Source organism: Phyllostomus hastatus, unplaced genomic scaffold (genome assembly GCF_019186645.2).
Source record: "Phyllostomus hastatus isolate PE091 unplaced genomic scaffold, TTU_PhHast_1.1 phas_contig_38, whole genome shotgun sequence".
Taxonomy (NCBI): Eukaryota; Metazoa; Chordata; class Mammalia; order Chiroptera; family Phyllostomidae; genus Phyllostomus; species Phyllostomus hastatus.
The window spans coordinates 22,956,388-22,979,759 of record NW_025333869.1 but is presented as its reverse complement, the minus strand read 5'-3'; the positions used below and the strand labels follow the sequence as shown (position 1 = coordinate 22,979,759).

The 23,372-nt window shown below is 38.0% G+C and overlaps 2 protein-coding genes across 4 annotated transcripts in view; one reads left to right on the top strand and one right to left on the bottom strand.

Moving 5' to 3' along the window:
• Positions 1–540: 540 nt before the first annotated feature.
• On the bottom strand, positions 541–17,685 carry AP3M1 (adaptor related protein complex 3 subunit mu 1). Of its 3 annotated transcripts, none has more exons than XM_045842228.1 (9): positions 17,569–17,685; positions 8,960–9,235; positions 8,097–8,268; positions 6,250–6,387; positions 5,233–5,318; positions 4,414–4,547; positions 3,349–3,556; positions 1,959–2,103; positions 541–1,482 (listed from the first exon to the last, which is right to left on the bottom strand). In XM_045842228.1, exons 2-9 carry the CDS (start codon positions 9,230–9,232, stop codon positions 1,382–1,384), a joined length of 1,257 nt encoding a protein of 418 aa, XP_045698184.1. In that variant the 5' UTR covers positions 9,233–9,235; positions 17,569–17,685; the 3' UTR covers positions 541–1,381. The 3 variants fall into 3 exon arrangements, with proteins under 3 accessions (XP_045698184.1, XP_045698186.1, XP_045698185.1); XM_045842230.1 differs by lacking the exon at positions 17,569–17,685 and adding an exon at positions 17,470–17,488; XM_045842229.1 differs by lacking the exon at positions 17,569–17,685 and adding an exon at positions 17,116–17,463.
• Positions 17,686–18,063: 378 nt separating this feature from the next.
• Positions 18,064–23,372, top strand: part of ADK (adenosine kinase) — a 576,611-nt gene continuing 571,302 nt past the window's right edge. Inside the window, exon 1 of the mRNA XM_045842324.1 lies at positions 18,064–18,177. Within this exon, the coding sequence (XP_045698280.1) occupies positions 18,116–18,177 (62 nt within the window). The 5' untranslated portion in view covers positions 18,064–18,115. The remainder of the gene's footprint in view (positions 18,178–23,372) is intronic.

Sequence of the window (23,372 nt, the reverse complement as noted above, 5' to 3'; positions counted from 1 at the left end):
GACTCACCACAATGTACACTTCTGCATACCTTGTCAGTACAGTAGAGACATTTAAGTATTCCACTGACAATTACAATAACAGTTTTAGGAAGAAATCTATTGAGTACAGTTTTGAGAAGCACACAATATGAAAAGGGAGTTCCCCTTGAAGACAAAGGATATAGGCAAATTCAAGCCCTTAAGAACAACAACATATAGACGCAGACAACAGTATGGTGATTCCAGAGGGAAAGGAGGGAGGGGAGGTACAAGAGGGTAGAGGGGATAGATGGTGATGGAAGGAGACTTGACTTGGGGTGGTGAACATATAATACAATATACAGATGATGTGTTACAGAATTGTACACCCGAAACCTACATAATTTTATTAAACAATGTCACCCCAATAAATTCAATTAAAAAAGTAAAAAAAAAAAAAAAAGGTGATAGTGAGGCAGGCATATTTTCTTCCTTTTGCTGAACTGTAGAGCATGAGGCCTTTAGGCTATCTATGGTTTAATTGGTGTTGGATACGTTTTATAAAACATGAAGATGGCAAAGTTTCACTTATGTTATTTTACTATTTTATTTAAAATCTCAAACAGCTGTGCTTGCAATAACTTCCTAAAAGCAATAGTGTTCCTTTATATTACCTTAATAAAGCATTTGCCCCTTTGATACAAATGATTTTTCCTGTGCTAACAGCCGAACCAATGGTGCAAAACTGAGATGGTATTTATTGCAGCAAGGTCCCCGTAAATCAAAATCTGAACTTTACATAAAAATCTTTATAAAAAATATTATACACCAAGTACAGTAAGAATGGAGCATGGAGCAGCAGTACTCCCTGCCAGGACCATGTGGAAGTGGCTTTTGCTACAGTGCTTGCTTAATGGCACATGTGAAAAGCTAAATAAGGCAAACACTTGAAGAGGCAGTTTTCTTGTAAACTTCTTGGGGTGGAGGAAATTCCTGTTGGGACAGATGCTGATTTGGGACGGGTAAGGTCAGGTGTGATATTTGGCTGCACTTGACACATCACATCACAGGTTAAGACAGCTGCTGGCTGAGATCAGGTCACTTGTTTTAGAAGAGGTTATGACTGTAGCCTTCTGCCTTTACTGTTACAATGTGCAACCTCCAGCTGGTGCCCACCCTGTGGAGGAAATCACCTCCAAAATCTTCTAATTGAAAAGATACAAAATAAGCTAAGTTATTCAAAAGTTACCTTAGCTTAAAGCGCCTTAAGAACCCTACATTGATTACTAAGCAATTTTGTTAGTGGTGTGTAGCTCCAAACAAATGCTTTAACTAGAATAAGTATTCCCACTCACTTAGTACCTAATAGTAATAAACTATAATACACTTAGAAAACAAACAGATCTTGAGGAATTTTGGCCTCTTATGTCCTCACTTGGAATTTTCCAGCTTTCGTGACATATTTCACTCCTTTAAATGGCTTATATTTCTCCCCATACATGTCCAAGCGGTTTACTTTTAAGCCTGTGTCAAAGAGAATAGGCAAGGAAAGGCATATATTATTATCCTGGTCACACCAACCAATACAATGTTTGTTTAACACAGCACTACACAGTAAATCTGATCTTAACCACAGTGTCCCTTACACCATTCAGAAACAATGTCCCTTCTATCATTCACAAATTATAGCATTTGTGGGGGTATGATTTTAGTTTAGATTTTCATGTGGGCAAGGAATGTCTTTTAAGGGTAATTATACCTTCTGAATGAATGACTCCTTTGGTGTTCGAATCAGGGTTGGGGTAAGGGGAAGCTGTGTGAAATAGGGTACTCTCTGAAATCATTGTACCTGAGAGGCTGGCCCCACAGCAGTGTGAAGACCAAACTGGAGCTATTGCTCTTTCTACAGAGGGAATATAAGCCTTCTAAGCTCCTCATATTCAATAGTTGACCTCAGAAAAACTCTACTGTCCTTTAACAGAAGTCAAGTTTATCCTTACCCGAAATAGCAAGCTGCTGGATCTTGAACTGTATGTTGAGGCTTGGATTCTCCTCTGGCTTGGGTGCTCCGGACTGTAAATTTATCAGTCCTTTAAGACTTGGGAGCTTTTGTGGAGTAATTTTTCCCACATCCCATGTCAGTACCTTAAAAGATATGAAAAAGATAAACCAATCTGAACTATTTAATACAATGTTCAAAGATAAGGTTAAAAGACAGCATAAACTTTTGTACAAAATAAAGCAGTGTCTTAGAAACAAGAGACCTAGATCTTCACTGAGTTTACCATTAATTAGTTCTGTGACTTTGAATGGAGAATCAGTAGAGAACCAATACTAGTTGAACATTTACTTTTGGATATAGTTGTAGCACTGTGCCAGCACTACCACAGAAGCCTGTGATGTAGATTTTGTCTTCTTTTTTACAAATGAGGAAATTAAGGCTCAGCTAGTTAGTGACAAGGCTGAAATTTGAACCTAGGGCTGTCAGATTCAAATGTTTTTTCCACCATTGCACCTTTGCTGTTTTTGAGGGAGCCTCAGTTTATTTTTCTGTAAAATGAGAAGAATGACCTAAATTGGCATTTTTAAACTTTTAGCTATGGCACCCTTTGTTCAAATGAAATCTTTAGTATGGAACTCAATAATAAAGTGAAGCTGGGGTGAAGGGCCAGGGATCTGAAGCTCCCCTTTACTTCTCTACCCTGTGTGGTCTTTGGGGAGGTTCTTTGAACCCTCAGGTCTAGATTAGATGATTTTTAACATTTTATGATTTTATTAAAAAATATGCCTTTTCGTTTACCAGGCAACTCAATGACTCTGCTGATGAAAAGAATATTTTTGACCTAAGGAGTAAGCTGAGAGAAAATAATCTTTCACAGTTTCTCTGAAAACCTTCTGCTAGAGGCACATTCATATGTGGTGAGGAAGCTGCTTTCCTAGTCAACACCCCCTGTGGAAAAGTATAAAACAATGGTTTTACATTAAAAAGGAAGAGGAAGATCTTAATGATTAATTTCTACAAAAGATTTAACAATACACTTTAATGTCTCCTTATATTCACACACAGTTTTTTTTTTCTCTTTTTAAAAACCTTTTATCAATTCTTTCTCACTAGAGAATGAGTGAGTCCTGGATTATGGATGGAGGAGCAAAGGTGTATACACCCTGAAAGGAGACAGAATGAGTCTCTTTTCTGATCTTCTGCTCTGCAGCAGATGCAGTATTCCCTTCGCAGCCAGTGGCAAAAGCACAGCACAGTATGCTCTCTAGGATTTCTTAGGAACTTCAGTTTTAACCAAGACACTGAAACCTTCCCTCAACCCCTTGCCCCAAATCACAAAATAAAGATTGCAGACACACGTGCTCACTCTTGATTTGAGGTGGCTATACCTTGGTAACTGGATCAAATGTATAGCTGCCTTGTGTTGGTGTCAGGTTCATATTCAGCACAACTTTTGGCATGTGAACTGTCACTGTGATTCCTTCAATAGTTTTCCCCATATTCTGCTTTGGTCCAATTGTAATATCAAATCTGCCACAAGAACTGTTCTCCTTAAAGCTGATGCTATGTTTCACATACACAGGTATTGCCACTAGACTAAAGAGATAAAGACACAAAAGCACAAACACAATTACTGGTATGAGACAGCTCAGGAGGTGACCTCAAAACCTCATTCCAGAGTATCCTACCCTGCCTTTTAGTTCACTATAGAGCCCTGTATGCCTAAATTCTGCATTTGCACTGGGGGTGTGCATGAGGGGTGGGGGCATGGTGAGTCTAGCACTAGGAGTAATGCCACTTCTGAGAAATAAGTTTACAAATCAAGATAGAAATCTGAAGTTTAATTATAGTATAAACAATTGTGGCAAATAGCCCTCATTTAAAGAAATGAATTAAGATCTGCAGATAATTGAAAATTATGCAAAATAAGGCAGTTCCTATATGGTAAGTGCCTAGAAACAATTAGAGTCTCTGCTTTTTTGAGTCCTGTCCTGATGATACCTAAATAACTTCTGATATTTTCAAGGAATGAACCAGCTACAACCCATAACACTAAATCATTCATTTAAACCTCAGTGCAGAAAAGAGTGACTTGAAGCCAGTTAGTTGGGGAATGTGCTGGGGGGCTATAGGTAGGTTTGTGTCCTTCTGTCAGCCATGAAGTCTACAGATCATAGTAGAACTATGGCCCAAGTTCATTGTTTTGCCCAAGTTTATAGTACCAAATGCTTGCTCTCAGGTACATATTTTACTCGAGTCTCATTTACTCTATTAGATTCAAGGTACAATGATTAAGACACATATTTTCACCAGTTCTTGGTTTTTATGGTGAACCACGGCTAAAGGTAGCAATGATGAATTCAAGTATTCAACTGTCACAATGCAACAGAAAAGTCACTTCTACCCAGTGCACTGATATATGATGGCAGTATCTGGCTGATGCATCAACATACTTTTGTGAGCTGACACGATATGATATGAGTCGGAAATTTCCATCTGGAGGAATAAAGGACAAAACTCTTTCAGATTCCCAACGTTTGAACCGGATGCAGGGGTGGAAGCTGACATCATCTAGAAGCCTTGGGTTCTGCCAGGAAAACAAAACACAGCCATATTCATATAGCATAATATACACAGCAACTCTAAAACACAGCCATATTCATACAGCATAATACACACAGCAACTCTACTTAGATATTATGAGAAATTAGTATGTTCCCTAAAGATAGAATGGTCATGTAAGAGTCTGTTATCATGACCACTTCATAAGGATAGTTTCACAATGCTTTGAAGTTAGCAAATATTTTATATACATTATTTTACTTGAATTTTGATAACTATTAAGTAGAAAATGCAAGTAGTAGCATTTCCATTTCATAGGTGAAAACTCTGAGGTTCAAAGAACTCAAGGTCAGGACAAATTAGTGGCAGTGAGAGAATCACAACTCAGTTCTCTTGATTGTACTTAGCAGTGTGTCATGCTGACTCTAAAATGATGCAAAAGATCAATGCCCTCAGTCAAATTAACACTGCAGATTTGCAGAAGCCAGCCAGCCATTTATGCTACTTCTAGTGCACCTAGGCAAAGACCTTTCTCAACCTTTCCATAAAGGCTGTGCTTACCATGTAAGCTAATATTTTGCTAAACTGTGCTAGGAATATTCCTGAAATACTCTTGCAATCTAAGATATCAAAGTATCTCAGTATCTTTTCATTTAGTACTTCATGTGCATTAAGGCATGTAAGGAGCTACATGACAGAACAAAACCTACCATGAAAGAAAGGGAAAGGTCAGGCATTCCGGATAGCTTAATGCAAGCATCAATGACCCCCTGAATTTCTGCAAAGACTGTAGATCCTAAAGAAAGAAAAAGGGTGATAACATCACTGGAATCTGCGTCTTTACTAGAGCTATCGCTGTATCTGAAGTAATGGAGATACCTCCTGGGTGTCAGACCTACTGAAGCTTTGCACGTCTATTAACAGGTCAGTGGACAGAGATCCATTACACTCAACTTCTTCACTGAGTGCCATGGCCTGTGTACCGAACCCTGGGTGGAATATAATTCTAAAGAAAATCTAACCAGTTGGTATCTCTATAGAGTCAACCTTGTAAGACTGCTGGATATGAAGTTAAAATATTTTTAACTGAATTTTAAAATAAGGCAAACTTCTCATGAAATGAACTAAGCTACCTGTTTACTTTTCAGAAACAGCCATTATTCTGTAACAATACAGCTATTATTCTGTACAATGGAATTTTATAATGAAAAGGGCACTCACTGAAGAAAAGATACTGGCTATAATCACAATAACTCAGTTTCACACCAACTATGTTACCTTGGGTAGATTACTTAACCCTTCTGAACTTCAGTTTCTTTATGTATAAATGTGAGGATTAGACTAGAAAGTTTACAAACTTTTTTAATGATTCCAATAGAGTACTGTTGTTTTGACTGTGGTCTTTACTTGAAGTACTGCACAGAAAGTAGTAGCAAAAGGCTTCTGTGTGGTAGGTATACAATAAATGTTAGAATGGATAGATGGCAAGAGGGAGAGGTGTACAGGGTAATAATTGGCATAATGTAAGACAACATAAGATTTGGCTGATCTCAACTAGTGATTGTGAAAATTACATGTAACCTCTGGGAAAAATCAACAGATTTTTAAACCATTACAAAGCAAATGCCTTTCCACTGAAACCGCACTGCCAAGGGATTTCAATTTTCCATTCAGCTTATGTCAGCCAAACTGTTTTTTCCCAAATAAGACCACATGCACACAATTACCTGATTTATCTATAATTGCATCTATTTCTTCAACGACATCAAAATAAGCTTCATTATTTGTATACTTCACCCCTGCCCGGCGCCATGGGATGTTGGACAGCTGCCCAGTGGGGAGTGTGTCCCCAACGTTACTACTGCCTAGGAATGGAAAAAGGAGAAAGCAAAGCTAATGCATAAAATGGTCATCAGAAAAGTTATTAACCTAAAAAATAAGCGAATGCTTTAACTGCTTCTTTAATGTTTGGGCCTTTCTTCATTGAAGTTGTGGATGCTTTCCAGAATTGTTGGAGACATATCCATACCGACATGATCAAATTTCTAGAAAACAGAAATAGGCCATGTGGTCCTCTATCTGCCAAACCAGGTTAAATTCATTTACTTATCTTTGGCTTCCTGTGTGTTAACAGTAACCTAACCTAATTCCAGTGGCTCAACAACAGAATCTCATCCTGCTGCCACTGATGAAAAAAGGCTGGTTGTTTCAAAACCTTCTGCCGATAAAATGCCTCCACTGAGAATACAGAGTGATAACTAGGTCCTTTGGTATTCTAGCTTAGATTCTACATGAGATGCTGCCAAGCAGGCCTCAGTGGAGTAACTGGAATGAAGAACATACTCTGGACTTTTTCCATTTTAAGGTCAGCACACCCATCTGGCTGCAATGTGGCTAACATTAGGTATCTGGTAAATTTCCTGGTAAACTGACATAGGTCTGAAAATAAATCGGTTGTCCTAAACATATATCCTTGAACTGTGAAATAGTTAACATTTTGGTTAACTTACAATTCAAAAGTAGTATATGCTTAACAATAACAGCTTTCAGTGTGACTACACCACCTATAAAGTGTGAAATTGATTTTTAAAATCTTACATTATTTATGTATTTTAATTTGTTTCTAGTCTCCCATCTAGAGTGCAAGTTTTAGGAAGAAGCACAGACACTCCATCTTATCTTCCTTGAACTTCTCCTGACACAGTCTTGTACCAAGGACGAATAAGAACTATAGAATGATCATTTCTTATAGTCCTCACCTATTTTTTTTTTTAGATCAGTGCACTTGGAGAGGCATTCACAGTGGTGGATGGCATATAACATTTCATAGAAATCTTTCTCTAGAAGGCCTTAATATTTTCAAAAGAATATTGTTATCTGGTGTACCTAATTTCTAGCCCAACTGAAAAGCTGAACCAAAACTGGAAGTTTATAACACAAGTACAAGGCCCACAATGCATGAGTTCTCTCAACTAGACTAATTTCCTTTTCTCTTTTTTTAATACATTTCTTGCATGTAGAAAACAAAGACTTGGAGGAGACAGTATGTACTCTGTGGTAGACAGTCTTAAATTTCCTATACTCTAGTAATTGTAGGGTAGCAGCATAATGTCAATTTTATAATACTATTTATTTTTATTTTTTCCAATTTTATTGAGTTACAATCAACACATAACATTGTGTAAGTTTAAGGTATACAATATAGTGATTTATGTTTATATTGCAAAATGATTACCACAATAAGTTTAGTTAACATCCATCATGGTATCGGCTACTTTAGGATTAACTAGGATAATTTATTCAGCCTTAATATTTAGGTTAAATAATAGTAATAATGTTATTGTGGTCCTGTAGAAAAACCTATAAAAAAGAGTAATAATCAAAAAGTTCTTTAGTATTTAAGACCCAGTCTCTTTCCATGAAAAGAAATATACTTCCATTTTTAAGTTATCACTAACTTTAACTGTGGCCAAATTGGACTATGTTAAGAATCTGCCAGATAATAAGAAATGGTGTTGAGTTGTTCACAAAGTGTTGACTGCTCAATTTCTAATAAAGTATGTTTTCTCCTTACCTGTAATAGAGTTAACGACAGAACGTAGAATTGTTGGTGGTTTAATCAGTTCTTTCAAAATGTTAGATTCAGTAGCCAGTGGAAATCCATTGTCTAACATTTCTTCCAAGAGCTCATATACTATGACCACATTATCCTTAATTGCAGCCTCTGAACATTCACCAAAGTAGTCCTAACAAAATGTACATAACATTGCACAATGGAAAGAATAAAGAAAGGCTTGATAAATACTTTTTGTTCTGAAGGATAAACTTATAGTTGCATAATTCAATGAATATAAAACATAGGGGAAAAACCCTCAATAATGTTTATATACTATTCCTTAACATTTTCTTGATTTTTTTTGGATTGAATTGAATTCCTATTACATATTATGCCAGGAAATATGTCAAAACATTAATGAACTATAAACTTCCTTTGATCTGATTGGGTACCCCAAAACACACAGATTAGTTTTAAATTATTTGGCACATTATCAAAACAAGAGAAAATAATAAAATGTGAACATTAGAAGATTTCATGACCAATAAAAATCTTGGGACCATTCAGAGAACTATATGTGGAAAACACTGTTGTTTAGTAATGACATAATTTGTGATAAATGTGAAAAAATAAGGCTTCAATGCCCATGAGATTGCTCTTTTTTCCTAAAACAGTGAATGGAGCAGCCACTTGTGCTACTGTACACTCTACATAAAGGGGTTTATGAACTTAATGCTTACTCGAAAAGAAGAGAGAGAGAGAGAGAGATACAGTAGGACAGACAACACATCAATAGCTGGGTATTTAAAAAATATAATAATGTATCCCTCCTCCAACTAACTTGGGTAATTTAAGTTCAAAAGATTTGATGAACAACCAACCTGAAACGTGTCAGCAACTCGATGTAGGAACTCAATTACAAAGAGAGGTGGCACTTCAGTCTGTATGACAGACACAAAGAAGAGCTTATCCCTGTAGATACTGATGAGGTAGTGGTGAGGTGTTGAAATGACAGGTGGTACATTTTCAACATCAGCAGCTTTCTCTTGAGCTTCAAAGAAATAATCACAGACAGATTGGCTCACAACACTCTTCCAGTGCTTCTCTAGAAATATGTCACCGGAACAATTTATGAGAAATAGACTGTGGATCATTTTCTGGGGGGGAAAAAGTTTAAATTTAGTATACATCAAAAGTATCCTTGTATCATCCTGACACCAAAGCCAGAAAAGGCAATATAAGGAAATACAGACCATTATCATTTAAGAATATATGAAGAAAATTTCTGAACAAAATACTAGCAACTGAATCGAGCAATATCCCTGACCATGTGGGATTTATACCAAGAATGCACAGTTGGTTAAACATATGAAAATTAATATAATATATAGTATTCATAAAATAAAAAACAAAAATATACTCATTTCAAAAGGTACAGAAAATCATTTGGCAAAATCCAATACCCTTTTATGATAAACACACTTAACAAATTAGGACTAGAAAGAAACTTCAACTTGATAAAAAGCATCTATGAAAATTCCATAGTTAACATCATATTTAATGGTTAAAGATCAAGAGCTTTCCCCTTAGTATCAAGAGCAAGCAATAATGTTCACTCTTACCACTTCCAATTAAGATTGTACTAGAGGTTCTAGCCAGGGCAATTAAGCAAGAAAATGAAACCAACTGGAAAAGAAATAAAACTAATACACACACACACACACACACACACACACAAACACACACATGCACACACACAATTAGAGCTAATGAGTTCAGCAAAGTTATAAGATGCAAGATTAATATTGAAAATCAGCTGTGCTGCTACATATCAGCAATGAATAATCTAAAAATAAAATTGAGGAAATTCTATTTATAAGAGCAACAAAGAGATCAAAATATTTAGGATTAAATTTAACAAAAGAGGTGCAAGACTTGTACACTGAATATTCTACAACATTGTTGAAATTAAAAAGACCTAAATAGAAAGACATTTCATGTTCATAGGCTGTAATGTAATATTGTTAAGATGACAAAACTCCCCAAACTGATCTACAGATTCAATGCAATCCTTATTAAAATGCCTGCTTTTTTTGTGGGAACTGACAGGCTGATCCTACAATTCATAAGGAAATGAAAGAGACTAAGAAGAGCTAAAACAATCTTAAAAAAGAAGAACAAATTTGGAGGATTCATACTTGCTGATTTCAAAACTTACTACAAATATACTACGTGGTACTGGCATAAGGATAGACTACAGATCAATGCAATAGAATTGGGAGTTCTGAAACTAACCCTTACGTGTATGGTCAATTAATTGTTGACAGCAGTGCCAAAGACATTCACTGGGGGAGAGAATAGTCTTTTCAGCAAATGATGCTGTGACAACTGGACTTCCATATGTGAAGAATGAAGTTGGACTTCTACCTCACAATATACAAAAATTAACACCACATGTATCAAGGGCCTAAATATAACAGGTAAAACTATAAAATTCTTCAGAAGAACATATGCATAAGTCTTCATGACCCTGATAAGACAATGTTTCTTAGATATGACACCAAAAGCACACGCAACAACAGAAAAAACAGGTAACCTGGACTTATGACTGACTGAGCAATTCTACTGCTAGGTATACATCAAAAGAACTGGAAACACATGTCTACCCATGTTTTCTAGCAGCATTACTCCTAAGAGTGAAATGTTTATCAACTGATGAATGGATAAATAATAAATATACAAACAATGGAATATTATTCAGCTGTAAAAAGGGATGAAATACTAATATGCTTGAAAACATTATACTGAGGGGAAGAAGCCAAACACAAAAGCTCACTTATTGTGTAAGTACATTTATATGAAATGTCCAGAACAGGTGAATCCATAGAGATTGAAAGTAGAATTAGTACCTGCCAGGGACTTGGTAGAGGGGAGGAATAGGGAGTTACTGGTCATGGGTTTGGCATTTCTTTTTTAAGGTGATAAAATCTGCTGGATATAGAGATGATAGTTACACTACTTTGTGAATACACTAAAAACTACAAAATTATACACTTTAAAATGGTAAGCCTTATGATATATAAATTATATCTTAATTTTAAAAAAGTATTCTTAATACCTTGTGACACATAAATCCATTACCAGGTGGATTAAACATAAATGTATACAAATGTGTACTAAAAACATATATTTGTAATAGTGAAAACCTGCAACAACTCAAATGTTTATCAACAGTGCAAAGGAAAAATAAACTTTAGTGTATTATAAAATGAAATAACAGCAATGAAAATAAAGTATTGATACATGAAACAAATATGGTAAAATCCTACAATATTGAATAACAGACACAAAACAATACATGCAGTGCAGTTTTACTTATATGAAGTTCTAGAATAGGTAAAACTAATCTATGTTTGAAAAATCAAATGGTTTATTTTATGGAGCGAAGGGGGGGTAGTAACTGAGAAGGGCCTAGGGTGGTTTTCTAAGGTGTTGGTAGTTTTATTTCTTGACCTAGATGATGGTTACAAGTTGTGATCATTTTGTGATAATTCACTGGACTTTATGATATGAATTGTATACTTCTCTGATGGTTAGTTATGCTTCTGATAAAAAGGTCCATATTGAAATATGAAGGACACCAGGAAAAAGTTCAATTATCTTAACTTTTTCCTTTCTTTTATATGGATAACATCAATACCAGGTGTTTAGTATAGTTTAAAATTATAGTACTGTATGATAAATGTAGTCTAAGAAAAGAGAATTTAAAAATTATGAAGACAGTTTCTATACATGAAGATAAATTTCTAAGAGGAAAGTAAGACTTTTCATAATTGGATTCATTTCAGTTTTGTTTACAGAGAAAAATATGAGATCAACTTGACCAGTTCTTTTTAGAGGAAGTCATTTATTCTATGAGAGCAGCTGACATTTCAAGACCATCTGGTGATGATTTTCCCTTCCTATTTGTTCTATGTTCAATAGTTACCAAGTAAATAATACTAATTATTAAGGTGTGTTTTAGTAATTATTATATTAATAAAGTTATGAATGCTGTTAATAGTTGAGGGTTCCTGTTTATTAGGAACAATAAAATGTTTCTTTGTTCAAAGCCATCTCTTAGCCAATCATCATGAGTTAGCAGCAATAAACCATGATACCTCAGGCTCTGGACCTACTAAACTTTTTCAGATTAGTATCTGAAACCTGGTAAAAAAGAAGAAAATTTTACGCTTTGAGACAGTATGGTTGGACCTGGAAAACATTATGCTAAGTGAAATAAGCCAGTCAGAGAAAGACGAATACCATATGATCTCACTCATACATGGAATCTAATGAACAAACTAAACTATTAAGGAAAATAGGGACAGGCACATAGGTAGAGAGCAGGATGACAGCTAAGGAAGGGAGGTTGGGGGTGGAGGGATCGAGCAAAAAGGAAAAAGGACACATGGACATGGACAACAGTGTGGTGATTATGGGGGACAAGGAGGTATAAGGGGACTAAATGGTAATGGAAAAAATACAATAAATTAATTAAAAAATGATATCTGAAACCTATACTACTTTATCTCATCAGATGTTTTGTTTAGTAGGTTAGCTTTGGGTTAGCCTTTTATTTCTATTTGAGGTTAACATATTGCCACTGGAATACAGAGACTTGCTGTATCAACCTAATGACTTTAACTGACTTTATAACCTCTGCTGATACTTTTTTTTCTGGATGAAACAGGATATCCATCAATAAGATCTGAAACTAAATCTGTATTATGATACCTTTTCTTAAAATAAAATCTTCATCTGAAATACAATGTGGTTTAAAGCAGAACACTGTAGTAAACTCAATGAGACCCAGATTTGTGCACTTCAAGTGAGGCAGCTATTAAATGTGGCATCCTTTGAAAAAATTAATTTAAAATTCCATTCAAAGTGTTAAGGATAAATGAATTAATAATATCTCAAATATATTGAGTACTTACTGTGGGCCAGATGCTATGCTGGGCACTCTACCTACATTAATACATTTAATCTACACAACTCAATGCTATAAATACTGCTCTTATCCCCATTTTACAGATATGACAATAAAGTGTCAGAAAAGGTAAGTCAATTATCTCACATCATGCCTTAAGTATCAGAGCTAGGAGTCAAACCCAGATTCAGCTGAATCCTGAGCTCTTATTCTTACCTATCTCTTAGAGACTAATTATCAGAAACCTAAAGCAATATGTACAATAGGATTTCCTGCAGCAATAGACATGCCCTCTATCTGTGCTGTCCAATACAGCAGACACTAATCACATGTGGCTACCGAACACCTGAAATACGGCTAATGCAACCGATGTATTGAAGTTTCAACTTTAATTGTTTTAAATTACATGTAGTTAGTGGTTACCATGTTGAACTGGGCAGCAAATGTGCTGTTGGAGCTCATAATTAAGAAGAGTTAAAGGGGATATTTCTTGTTTAGTTAGAAGCTAAAATGTGTTCTAATAAATTATTTAGAGCAGGAATTATATTTAAAAGAGGTGACATACGTTCTCTTCTTCAACCATTCATGTTATAGAAGAATAGTTCCCACGTATCTGTGGTACTCCACTGCCACAATACACTCTAAAAGAGCTACTTTTCTTGAAGCAAGTGACTTCATAGTTTCTTTATTTTTAGGAGCCAGATTGCTACTTAGCTTTTTAAGCTGGTGAAAAATTCTTTCCAGGAAAAGTTTCCACCAAAGTTGTTTTCATTGGCAGTAGTTCAGGTCACAGTAAGTTAAACTGGCCCTCTGGATTTATTGTTGTTATCCTTAGTGCTCAGATGAAAGCATAACACTTGTAGCTTTCATCAGTGCTTAACTTTAAAACCCATCTTAACCTTCTATTACAGGAAAAGAGAGCTCATTTCTTCTATCCATATTGACCAAGGGCCTAATGCATAGAACAATTAAGTAAATACCACATGCAGCCTGTTTCTTAAGCTACTTAACCTTTAGTAGCTGCAGTTACTTTATTATTTTAATAAACTTACTGGGAAAGCTACACGCTCACCACCACCACCACCACCACCACTCCCTTTTTGTTCTTAGTGACTTTTGAGTCAGAAAATAGAATTCTCCCAGTTTCTTTAAAGCCACTTGAGAAACTTTTCAGAGGAAGTTCCATCAGAGCTTTCACTGCAGCTTAATACTTCCTAAATCCCCTTTACCGAATGTTGAATACACGCATCCTGACAATTCATAAGTAATGCAGTTACAAGAGTCAAAATATCCTTGGAAGATAAAAAAGGAAAATGTATTCCTTCTATATATAACAGAATGAAGGCAATGGAAGGTGAGAGAAGGATATTCAAGGTGAGAGAATGAGACCATAAAAGAATCTGGCTCACCCAATTCTCAGCCAATATTTTGACTATTTATTCATTCAAGAAGTTAGTTTTGAATATGTTTTATGTATTAAGTAATGGGGAGATGGGGTGACCAAAATACAGTCCCTGAATTCATAGAGTTCAATAAAGGCAGAAAACCCCACAAAACTCTTAATGCAGTAAGATGTAATTCCTATTATGATAGGGGAAATACACCACAAGGCTTTGAGGTGAGAGGGAACACAAGACAAAGAAATCCAGTACAAATTTAGCAACTTTAGAAGATGGAGGGAAATGGTGAGATGAGACTTGAGGAGATAAGCAGAGATTGGTTCACCTTCTTCTCAGGGAAGTATAAAATTATTTTTTATTATTTTTTTGCAGGGGGTTCATGCAATCCCATTTACAGTTTCAGGAAAGATTTGCACTGTGGCAAGTGTATAACAGGGAAACTGGGTATTGTAACCCTAGTTGAGAGATGAGTTAGGGTGGTCACGTGAACTAGAATGTTGACAGCAGGGATGGAGTAAAATGAAAAGATAAGAGAAACATTGCAGTTTGAACAAAAGTTGGGGAGTAGTTAAGAGGGGAGTATGAGAGGGAAAAAGGAGGCATTTAACCCTAGTTCTGTATAATCTGACCCAAATCTGACTATATTTGACCCAAATGGATATATTCAAGACTATTGTATATACAGGTCTGGTTGTTCAGAGAGAAGCTGAGTTGGAGACAGATTTGTAAGTAATCATGTTTTTTTGTTGATGGGAATTATAATTACAAGGAGAATAAAATTACAAAGAGAGAGCATGCATAGAAGAGAGCCTGTGGAAGGAACTCCCAGCACTTGAATAGCACCTGGGCCAAGGAAGTGTGCCTCAAAAAAGACCTGGCTGAAGGAAAAGAAAAAAGGAGGGAGGGTAATGGTTTTTAGTAACTAGAGTGTGTTAGTGCGTTTTCAGAAGAATGGAGTATTAAACATTTTAAATGGCACAACTAGTTCAAGCTAAAAGAACTTAAAATGTGTTGATTTAACAGTGTTCCTCAACTTTCTTTTCGTTATTACCTGCTAAAGGGGCCTTTTCAGACTCCCCTTCTAGCATACCCCTTCCCTAGAAAACTTCAATACCACAGACTATATATCTGTGCATCTCTCTAAGTACTGTAAATATATCCGTACTTTATACACAAATAATATTTTATTTTGCTTTACAAAAGGCAATTGTTGTCCCTACTGAGAATATATGATTTTTAACACACAGAGGACATTGATGATCTTAGTAAAAGCAATTTCAGTGATAGTTCAGTGGAATGCTGGAAACTAGATATACTGCAGTGGGCTGAGAAACAAATAGCAAGAAGTGGAAAAAAACAGATAAGGAGAGTAGATGATACATTCAAGAACTCTAGCTGTGAAGGAAATAAAAAGACAGGAAAATAAATGGGTGAAGTTTATAAAGCTAAGGGAGAATATTTTTAAATGCTCAAGAAAAGGTGTGAGCAGAGGGGGAAAGGCTGATGTTATTTAGAGAAGACTGAAAAAAAGAAGATCCTGGAAGTAGGTGAGGATGGATGGTATTGTTCAACTACGTGAAAGGATTTGTTTTCCATTAGGAAAAGGGATACTTTTTCCTCTTTAAATGGGAAGAAGGTTTGATTATTTGGTTGTAGGAAGATGATGGCTTTTATTTTCTCTGTATAATAGGAAGGAAGGTAATTTGTTGATGGAGAGAGAATTCCTCTTCTTTAGAAATACCATTTGCTACCCACGAATTAAGATACTACTGAACAGCTAAAAAGTATCTAGTCTGCAGGGAACTCCAATACAATGTTTACAAACACTGTAAAATCCTAAGATTCAATATTAAAAGTTAATCTTATTGCAAAGAGAGTTTTCCCACTAAAGATACGTTAAGTTTTGAGCAGTTCTTCATTCACCTCATTTCTCCACTGTTCCTATGCTTTCAAATGAAAGTGTCCTCCTTTCTTTCCAAAACTAATCCTTCCACTTGTAATTGTGAATCTTTGATGTTATACTCTGGTTACTTGCTTTCTGCACCAAAATATAAGTGTCTTGTATTCCTAAAAACAAAAGTATTCTTCATACTGTTGAGGAACCTTGCCATCCTCAATAATGTTTTGCTTCATGCTCCAAATGAAGAAGGATTAAGTCTACACTTGCTGTCTCTCCTTTCAGTAACTGAGTTTGTTAAAGCAGCTCTGTCAAATGGCTCAGTTACTTCCTAATCATCAAAACCAACAACCTATTCTGACTCCAATTTACTCCTTTGACCCTTGCAGCATTTCATGTTCCTGATAACATTCCCTCCAAACAAATACTTCTTACCCTATTATATGAAACTTCTACTTTGGTTCTCACCTTGAAAATTCCCTTCCCACTCAATTCCCATGCTTTTTTCTTTTTATCTTTCTACTGTCTTCACCTACACCACTATTTCAAACTCTGTGTAGCTTAAGTTCCACAAAATTCCTCCTCATGTGAGGGCTCCTAATTTTACAGAGGCACCACCTTCTTAAGAGTCTCATGCTCTAGCGACTGAGCTAGCGGGCGCGCCTGGACCACCTTCTTAATCATGTAGGTTATACACTTCGGCTTCAAGTTCAATCCAAATCTACCAAGTCCAACCGGCTACACTGCTCATCACTTTTCCATACTCACGGCCACTTCCTCAGTTTGGATTCCTGTTATCTTTCTTCCAAACTGCAACACCCTTCTCACTGTATTCCCCACATCAGGCTCATCCAGGTGCCACCCTCTAATATAACAGGACGTGCGCTCAGGTCAGTCAAGGGTTTTGTTCTCCAAAGAAGAAGCCTGGGGCTGAGGTCTAAGTCTTCCGTACTCCAGCTCACTGTGGGTGACAAGACATTCTTTCCGCGCCAGAGAACGGAGAGGGACCCCAATGAGCTTGAATCTCTCCGGCCCGAGAACGCAGCGGGGCAGGTGCACAGCTCCCTTCCGGCCCCGCTGTCAAGAAAGCCCGGAAGGCCTGGAGGGAGACGCAGTCCTGACCTACAGCACGAGAGACGATCCCGCAGTCCAGGATATTCAGCCTATTCCCCAGTTTTCGAGCAGTCCCCAGACCGCAGACTCCCCGCCCCTCACACTCACCCCGACACCTGGGCCTGTCAGTGATTCGGCGCCGGGTCCTCTCCCAACCGAGACGGAGACAGCTGAGATGACCGTGAGGACCCCGCAGTTGGAGTGCCCTGTAGATTGCCAGACTAACAGCTTCAAAGAAACGAACTAGGTCTACCGATTTGGAAAGATTAAATAAACTGGAAGACGTTGAAAGAAAATAAATACATCTTTTTAGGTTTAGGATCCAAATCTTTTAGACCACTGAGAATTTAAATGAATGAGGCGGTTTCTTATTATTTGGACTCAGGCGCTCAACCGTAGCCTAAAGCAACCCGTGGGTGGGGGGGGGGGAGGAGGTACCAATATATTGAGAGGCGGGGTCAGGAAGGGGCTGCTTGGCCAATGGGTGGACCTGAGAGGTAGAGCCAAGGAATGTGGGTGGGAGAAGCACGAACTGGAAGGAGTAGGGCAGGGAGGGGGTTAGTATGAACAGAGGCGGGAACACGAGGTGTGGGCGGGGCCAGAAGGCCAAAGGGGTGGGGCCCACGCTGAATCCAAAGGTGGTGGGAACGCGAAGATGGCCGCCGCTGAGGAGCCAAAGCCCAAGAAGCCTAAGGTTGAGGCGCCGCGAGCGCTGAGGTGAGCGCTACCCTGCACAGGGTGGAGGGTGACGGCGCCTGTCTCTAACCAGGGTCATTCTGTGATTGCACTGTCCTAGCGCTGAATAGTGTCCTAGCTGTCGGCGTGAGGCCCACGCGCAAGTCCTGGTCTTTGGAGAGCTGGCCACGTGGCTGTGACCTGCCGCGGGTGCCCGCCCAGTTTGGCGGAGTCGCCTCCTCACCGAAGCAGTTCCGGCGCCCTTGGCCAATGAGAACGCCAGCCGGGTGGGGGCGGGGCGATTCGGTCGCGGGCGGGCTGGGGGCGCCACGTGGGAGTTCTTCGGTGGGCTGGAGTGCTGGGCAGGTGAGACTCAGAGGACCGAATCCGGCCAAAGCCACAGGCAGCAAGCTCCAATTTCCTGGGGGTAACCTGGAGGAGGCCCAGTGACTGCTCTGCCCTAGGGCGAAGACAGAATTCCTGGGGATTTTTCGTAAAGTGTCGCAGAAGGGCAACTTGGCCTACCTTTTCTTCCACTGTCTGAATGCCGGCACTTTTGCAGACTGTGGGCTTGGACCTGGAACTTTTGCAGACTGTGGGCCTGCAGACCTCTCCTCCTAGGCTTTGGGTGGGGCGGCATTCTGCAGAATGGATAGGAAAGGCTGATTTTTCTTTTTTTCTTTGCACTTTTCGGAAGTAATGGGGACAGTTCTGTGCCTAACACCTACCTCACATGTGATTGATGTTGCAACTTACAAGAAATTGTTAAATACTTCTTAATATAAGCTTCAGCGTGGCACAGCCCTTGATGATTTTGAAATGTTTATTGGAAAGCAGTGATTTTTCCAACTACAAATAGACATACCAACTTGATTTAAAACTATTGGGACACTCCTGATTATACAAGACAAATCTCATTTCTTCCAATACCACCCCTCTTTACATCCCAAAGAATGAATCATTCAATAACTGCGAAAAGGTCAGGGGCCCAAATCCCTGCCAGTGCCTTTAATGTATTTCTACTACCTTCAGAGGGTTAGTGTTTCTATCGTGTACGAAGAAATTAAACTTAACAATTTCGGATTCTATTTTTACTTTAAGCTTTCAAACTACAGAGTAAAGCAGCAATTTCAACCCATGTGCCTGCCTGGTGTGCCACAGAATTTTTAAAACATACAATACCTGAATAGTCAGGGGCACTGAACTCTTTTCCTTTAGATTTTAAAACAATAGCCATGTTATGAAAGAATCAAAGTTATACTTATTTTTTGTCAGATGGACAAAAAGTATACTTTTTGGTGTGCTGCAGAATTTTAGTAACTAGTTTATGTGTGCCATGAGATGAAAGAGGTTGAAAATCACTGGAGTAAAGCAAGAGCATTTGAGTCAGACTTACCTTGTAAGAGCAGAGACCTGTAAGGTGTATCCTTTCCCTAGTCCTCCCATTATTAGAATAATTCCTTAAAAGGCACCTCCCCCACAAAGTTTCCTTTATCAAACTGGAAGAGAGATGCAACTTTTCCCTACCATCTTTCTAAACACACTGCCCTTAGATTTTCCCTTATCCTCATCATTTTCAAAGTGCTTTCCTATATGACAGATGAGGAAATTGACGCCCAGATGAAATAATTAGTGTCTTGTTTGACTTGACTGTGCCTACTTTTATAAGCCACCCAAGGTATACTTCTCTGTTCTTATGCATCATTAAAAATAATGATAAACAATGTTTAATACTTAAGTATGTTTGTGCTAGGCACTGTTTCAGCACTTATTTTAACTCGTTCAGTCCTGCAACAAGTCTATAAGATAGATACTGTAATTATCTCCATTTACTGAGGAGGAAACAAGGATAGAGAAGTAATTTATATAATCACCTATCTAATAAGTGATGGGATTGGGTTTTTAATCCAGATAGTCTGATTCAAAGTCTGTACTCTCAATTACCATGCTATGCTTATTAACATCAAGCAATTTATCCCAAAACCCTAGTGAATTGTTAACTCATTTTTGTTTCTGTACTACTTTTGCTTCTGTTTTTCTTTTTTGTTGTTGATATACATAACTTTTATGTTGCTGGAATATGTGGGTATATGATACAAAATAATTCTTATATATTGTTTTGTACTGTATATTGTTTTGTTCTCTCTCTCTCTATATATATAATGTATTTTGTATGTCATTAGTGTCTCTTTCAAACTTGGAAGAGTCCTTAGGCAAACCAAAACTCATTTTATACACTATCTACTTAGTGCCATCTGTAGACTTGAAGTTAAAAGGTTAAATGCTTGAGTACTGGGACAAATCTCTTAATTTCATGTGAAGACCTTTTGGAGTTGGCTGCTCTTCCATTATATTAGTTTGGCTTTAAGGTCACAATATGAATAATGCATTGAGTGGTTAGACTGCCACAAGTGGGCACAAGTAACCAGGTTCTTGGTGACTGTGGACAAATAATTGAACTGAACACGCAGAGAGTTTATAGCAGAAAGAGAGAGAGCAAATTTATTAAGCGATAGTACACTCCACGGAACGTGGGAGCAGGCCAGCTCCCAGGGGAGACTGACCTCAGGGGCTGGAGGGCTTCTGTTCTCATAAGGCAGATATTTCCTGGCTAGTTTTGGCAGGCTTTTATTGTGCATGTAAAAGTAGTTATATTACTTTAAAGCTACTGTGCATGCTGTCTCATGATTTTCCTTGATTGGCCAGTGGGGAAGGGGGTCGCACAATGTTAACTTATTATAATGCTATTATAATGAAGCAGGGGTCATGTAGCATCTTCTGCGCAGGTGCATTCATGAGTCACCATGATTCAGCGCTTTTCCAGAAAGTGGGAGCAACCAGTCTTAGAACAGGGTCTCTGTCTTGTATCAGTGTCCTTGATCTTAGTCCTGGGGCACCTCCAGAGTTTCCTCCCTCCCTCCTGCCTCCTGCCTCAAGACTGCATGCATTATCTATGATGACTTGTTTGACAGTCAGGGGCTAGCTATCAGTTTTGCTTAACTTTTAAGGAGAATGGCTTATAAAGCTTGAGCATAGTTTAATGTATAGATCATTCAGTGGGGAATAAATAAACTTATAAGTATATTTGCAGATATCAGGGAAAGAATTTAGGCCTTTTGAGAATTTCACTCAGCTCTGGAATAGTGGTTTTCAACTGGGGCACATTTGGCAATGTCTGGAGTCACTTTGGTAGGAGGTGCTACTGGCACCCAGTGGGTGGAGTTCAAGGATGCTGCTAAACACCCTATAGTGGGAAGCCCTCTACAGCAAAGAATTATCCAGTCAGATTTGACTGTAGTGTTGACATGGAAAAAACTATGCTGTAGGGCAGGGGTGTCAAACTTATTTTCACCAGGGGCCACATCAGCCTTGTAGCTGCCTTCAAAGGGCCGAATGTAATTCCAGGGCTGTATAAATGTAACTACTCTTTAACTAGGGGCAAGGAGCTCTATATTCAGGCCTTTCAAGGCAACCATGAGGCTGACATCGCCGGTGAAAACAAGTTTGACACCCTTGCTCTAGGGAGAGCATCTGACAAGTCTACCCTCCCTTTCTCAAATAGCCATTATTTTTCTAAGCTGGATCACTTTTCAGGGTATGGCAGTTACTGAAGTTGCAAAGAAGTAAGCAGGCTCTAACATGATTTCACGTTGGGGACACAAAAAGGACCAAACTTTAACAGTGCGAGACAGGATACTAGGTGTTTTCTATGTGCTAATTTAATCTTCTCAGCAACCTTGTGAGGTAGGAGTAGTGATCCCTGTGTTATAGCTGAGGTATTTAGGGCTGAAAGAAGTCAAGAAGCATTTTCAGGAACTGCTCTCTAGATTAAGCTGTTCATGAAGATTACCTATATTTAGGACCTCTTCGTTTTCTTTTCTGTCCTTTGGAATCTCATCCAAGTTCATTTCTTTAGCAGTCCCTGCTCAGAGGATACAGTTTCTTCCAAGGCTTGTTCAGCACGTGCCAAGTCTGTTCTTTCAATCAGTATTTTAAGTGACTGCTATTTTTGGCATGGTGCTAAACATTAGGTACCTATATAGAGAGAGGTAAGACCCAGGTTCCATTCTCCTTATGTAAATGAGTGGCTTTTGGTAAAATGATACCTAAGGATTCTGAAGGATGATAAGAAGTAGGGTGGCTGGTGTTATAGGAAAGTTTGTCCAGGTAGAAATGGGAGAGAGCTGCTTCTTGGGGACATATAGTAGAAGGTGTGTGGAGTCCAGGCTTTGTATTGGATGATTTCACATGTGTGATTTTGCTATCTCTATATCCTTTAGCTCTCAGACCCTAACTTTACTCTTTGCTGAATATCTCCTCCTGAGTGGCTTGCTGACACTTCAAAGTCATACATATCAAACTAAATCCATCTGTTGTCTTAATCTGCACCTTCACCCATGGTTCCTGCATCAAGTAATGGCACCACTAACTTATCTTTCTCCAAAAGTTTGGAACCTAGATACTTGGTTCATTTTTCCATCCACATAGAATTATCAAAGTTGATCTTCTTCAGTAATGTCTCATAAATGCTTTTTCTTTTCAATTTCTGTTGCCACAACTAAAGTTTAGGCTTGGACTTTGTATTGGCTTCCTAACTTAGTGTCTCTACTTCCAGTCTCAGGTTCTGCCTAATCTTTTTCAGGGATAGCTCTACTTATTCATCATAGCAAATATTTGTAAGTACTAAAGTTAATCTTAGAAAGGATTCAATCCTGAGAGCCATAATCATAACTTTTTCTGATATTAGCAATTAAAGATTATTCTAGGTCATGACTTTTGATAATATTAAAAAGGAAATAAACTATAATTTTCCAATCAGCAAGTACTGAGCTTTTCTGAAATTATTGCTTGCTAACCATTTCACTTCCACAGACTCCTACCTCATTAAAAACCCCATATTTTAAAATTGCATACTAAACCTAGGAAAAATCATCTGTAAGTATCTTAGGTAACCAAGCAACAGCTTCTCTAACTGCTTCTTCTTCTTTTTTAAAGATTTTATTTATTTATTTTTTAGAGAGGGAAGGGAGGGAGAAAGAGAGAGAGAGAGAAACATCAATGTGCGGTTGCTGGGGGCCGTGGCCTGCAACCCAGGTATGTGGCCTGACTGGGAATCGAACCTGTGACACTTTGGTTCGCAGCCCGCGCTCAATCCACTGAGCTACGCCAGCCAGGGCTGCTTCTTCTAAAACATATTTATTTCTCTTTCAGAAAATTATGTGGGAGATTACTTTATA

Coding starts and splice junctions, on each gene's coding strand:
- AP3M1 (XM_045842228.1), bottom strand. CDS start 9,232: ATGATCCACAGTCTATTTCTCATAAATTGTTCCGGTGACATATTTCTA. Junction 6,388..8,096: donor TGTCGTTAACTCTATTACAG/GTAAGGAGAAAA, acceptor TTCCATTCCTAG/GCAGTAGTAACGTTGGGGAC. Junction 3,557..4,413: donor TATCGTGTCAGCTCACAAAA/GTATGTTGATGC, acceptor TTATCTCTTTAG/TCTAGTGGCAATACCTGTGT.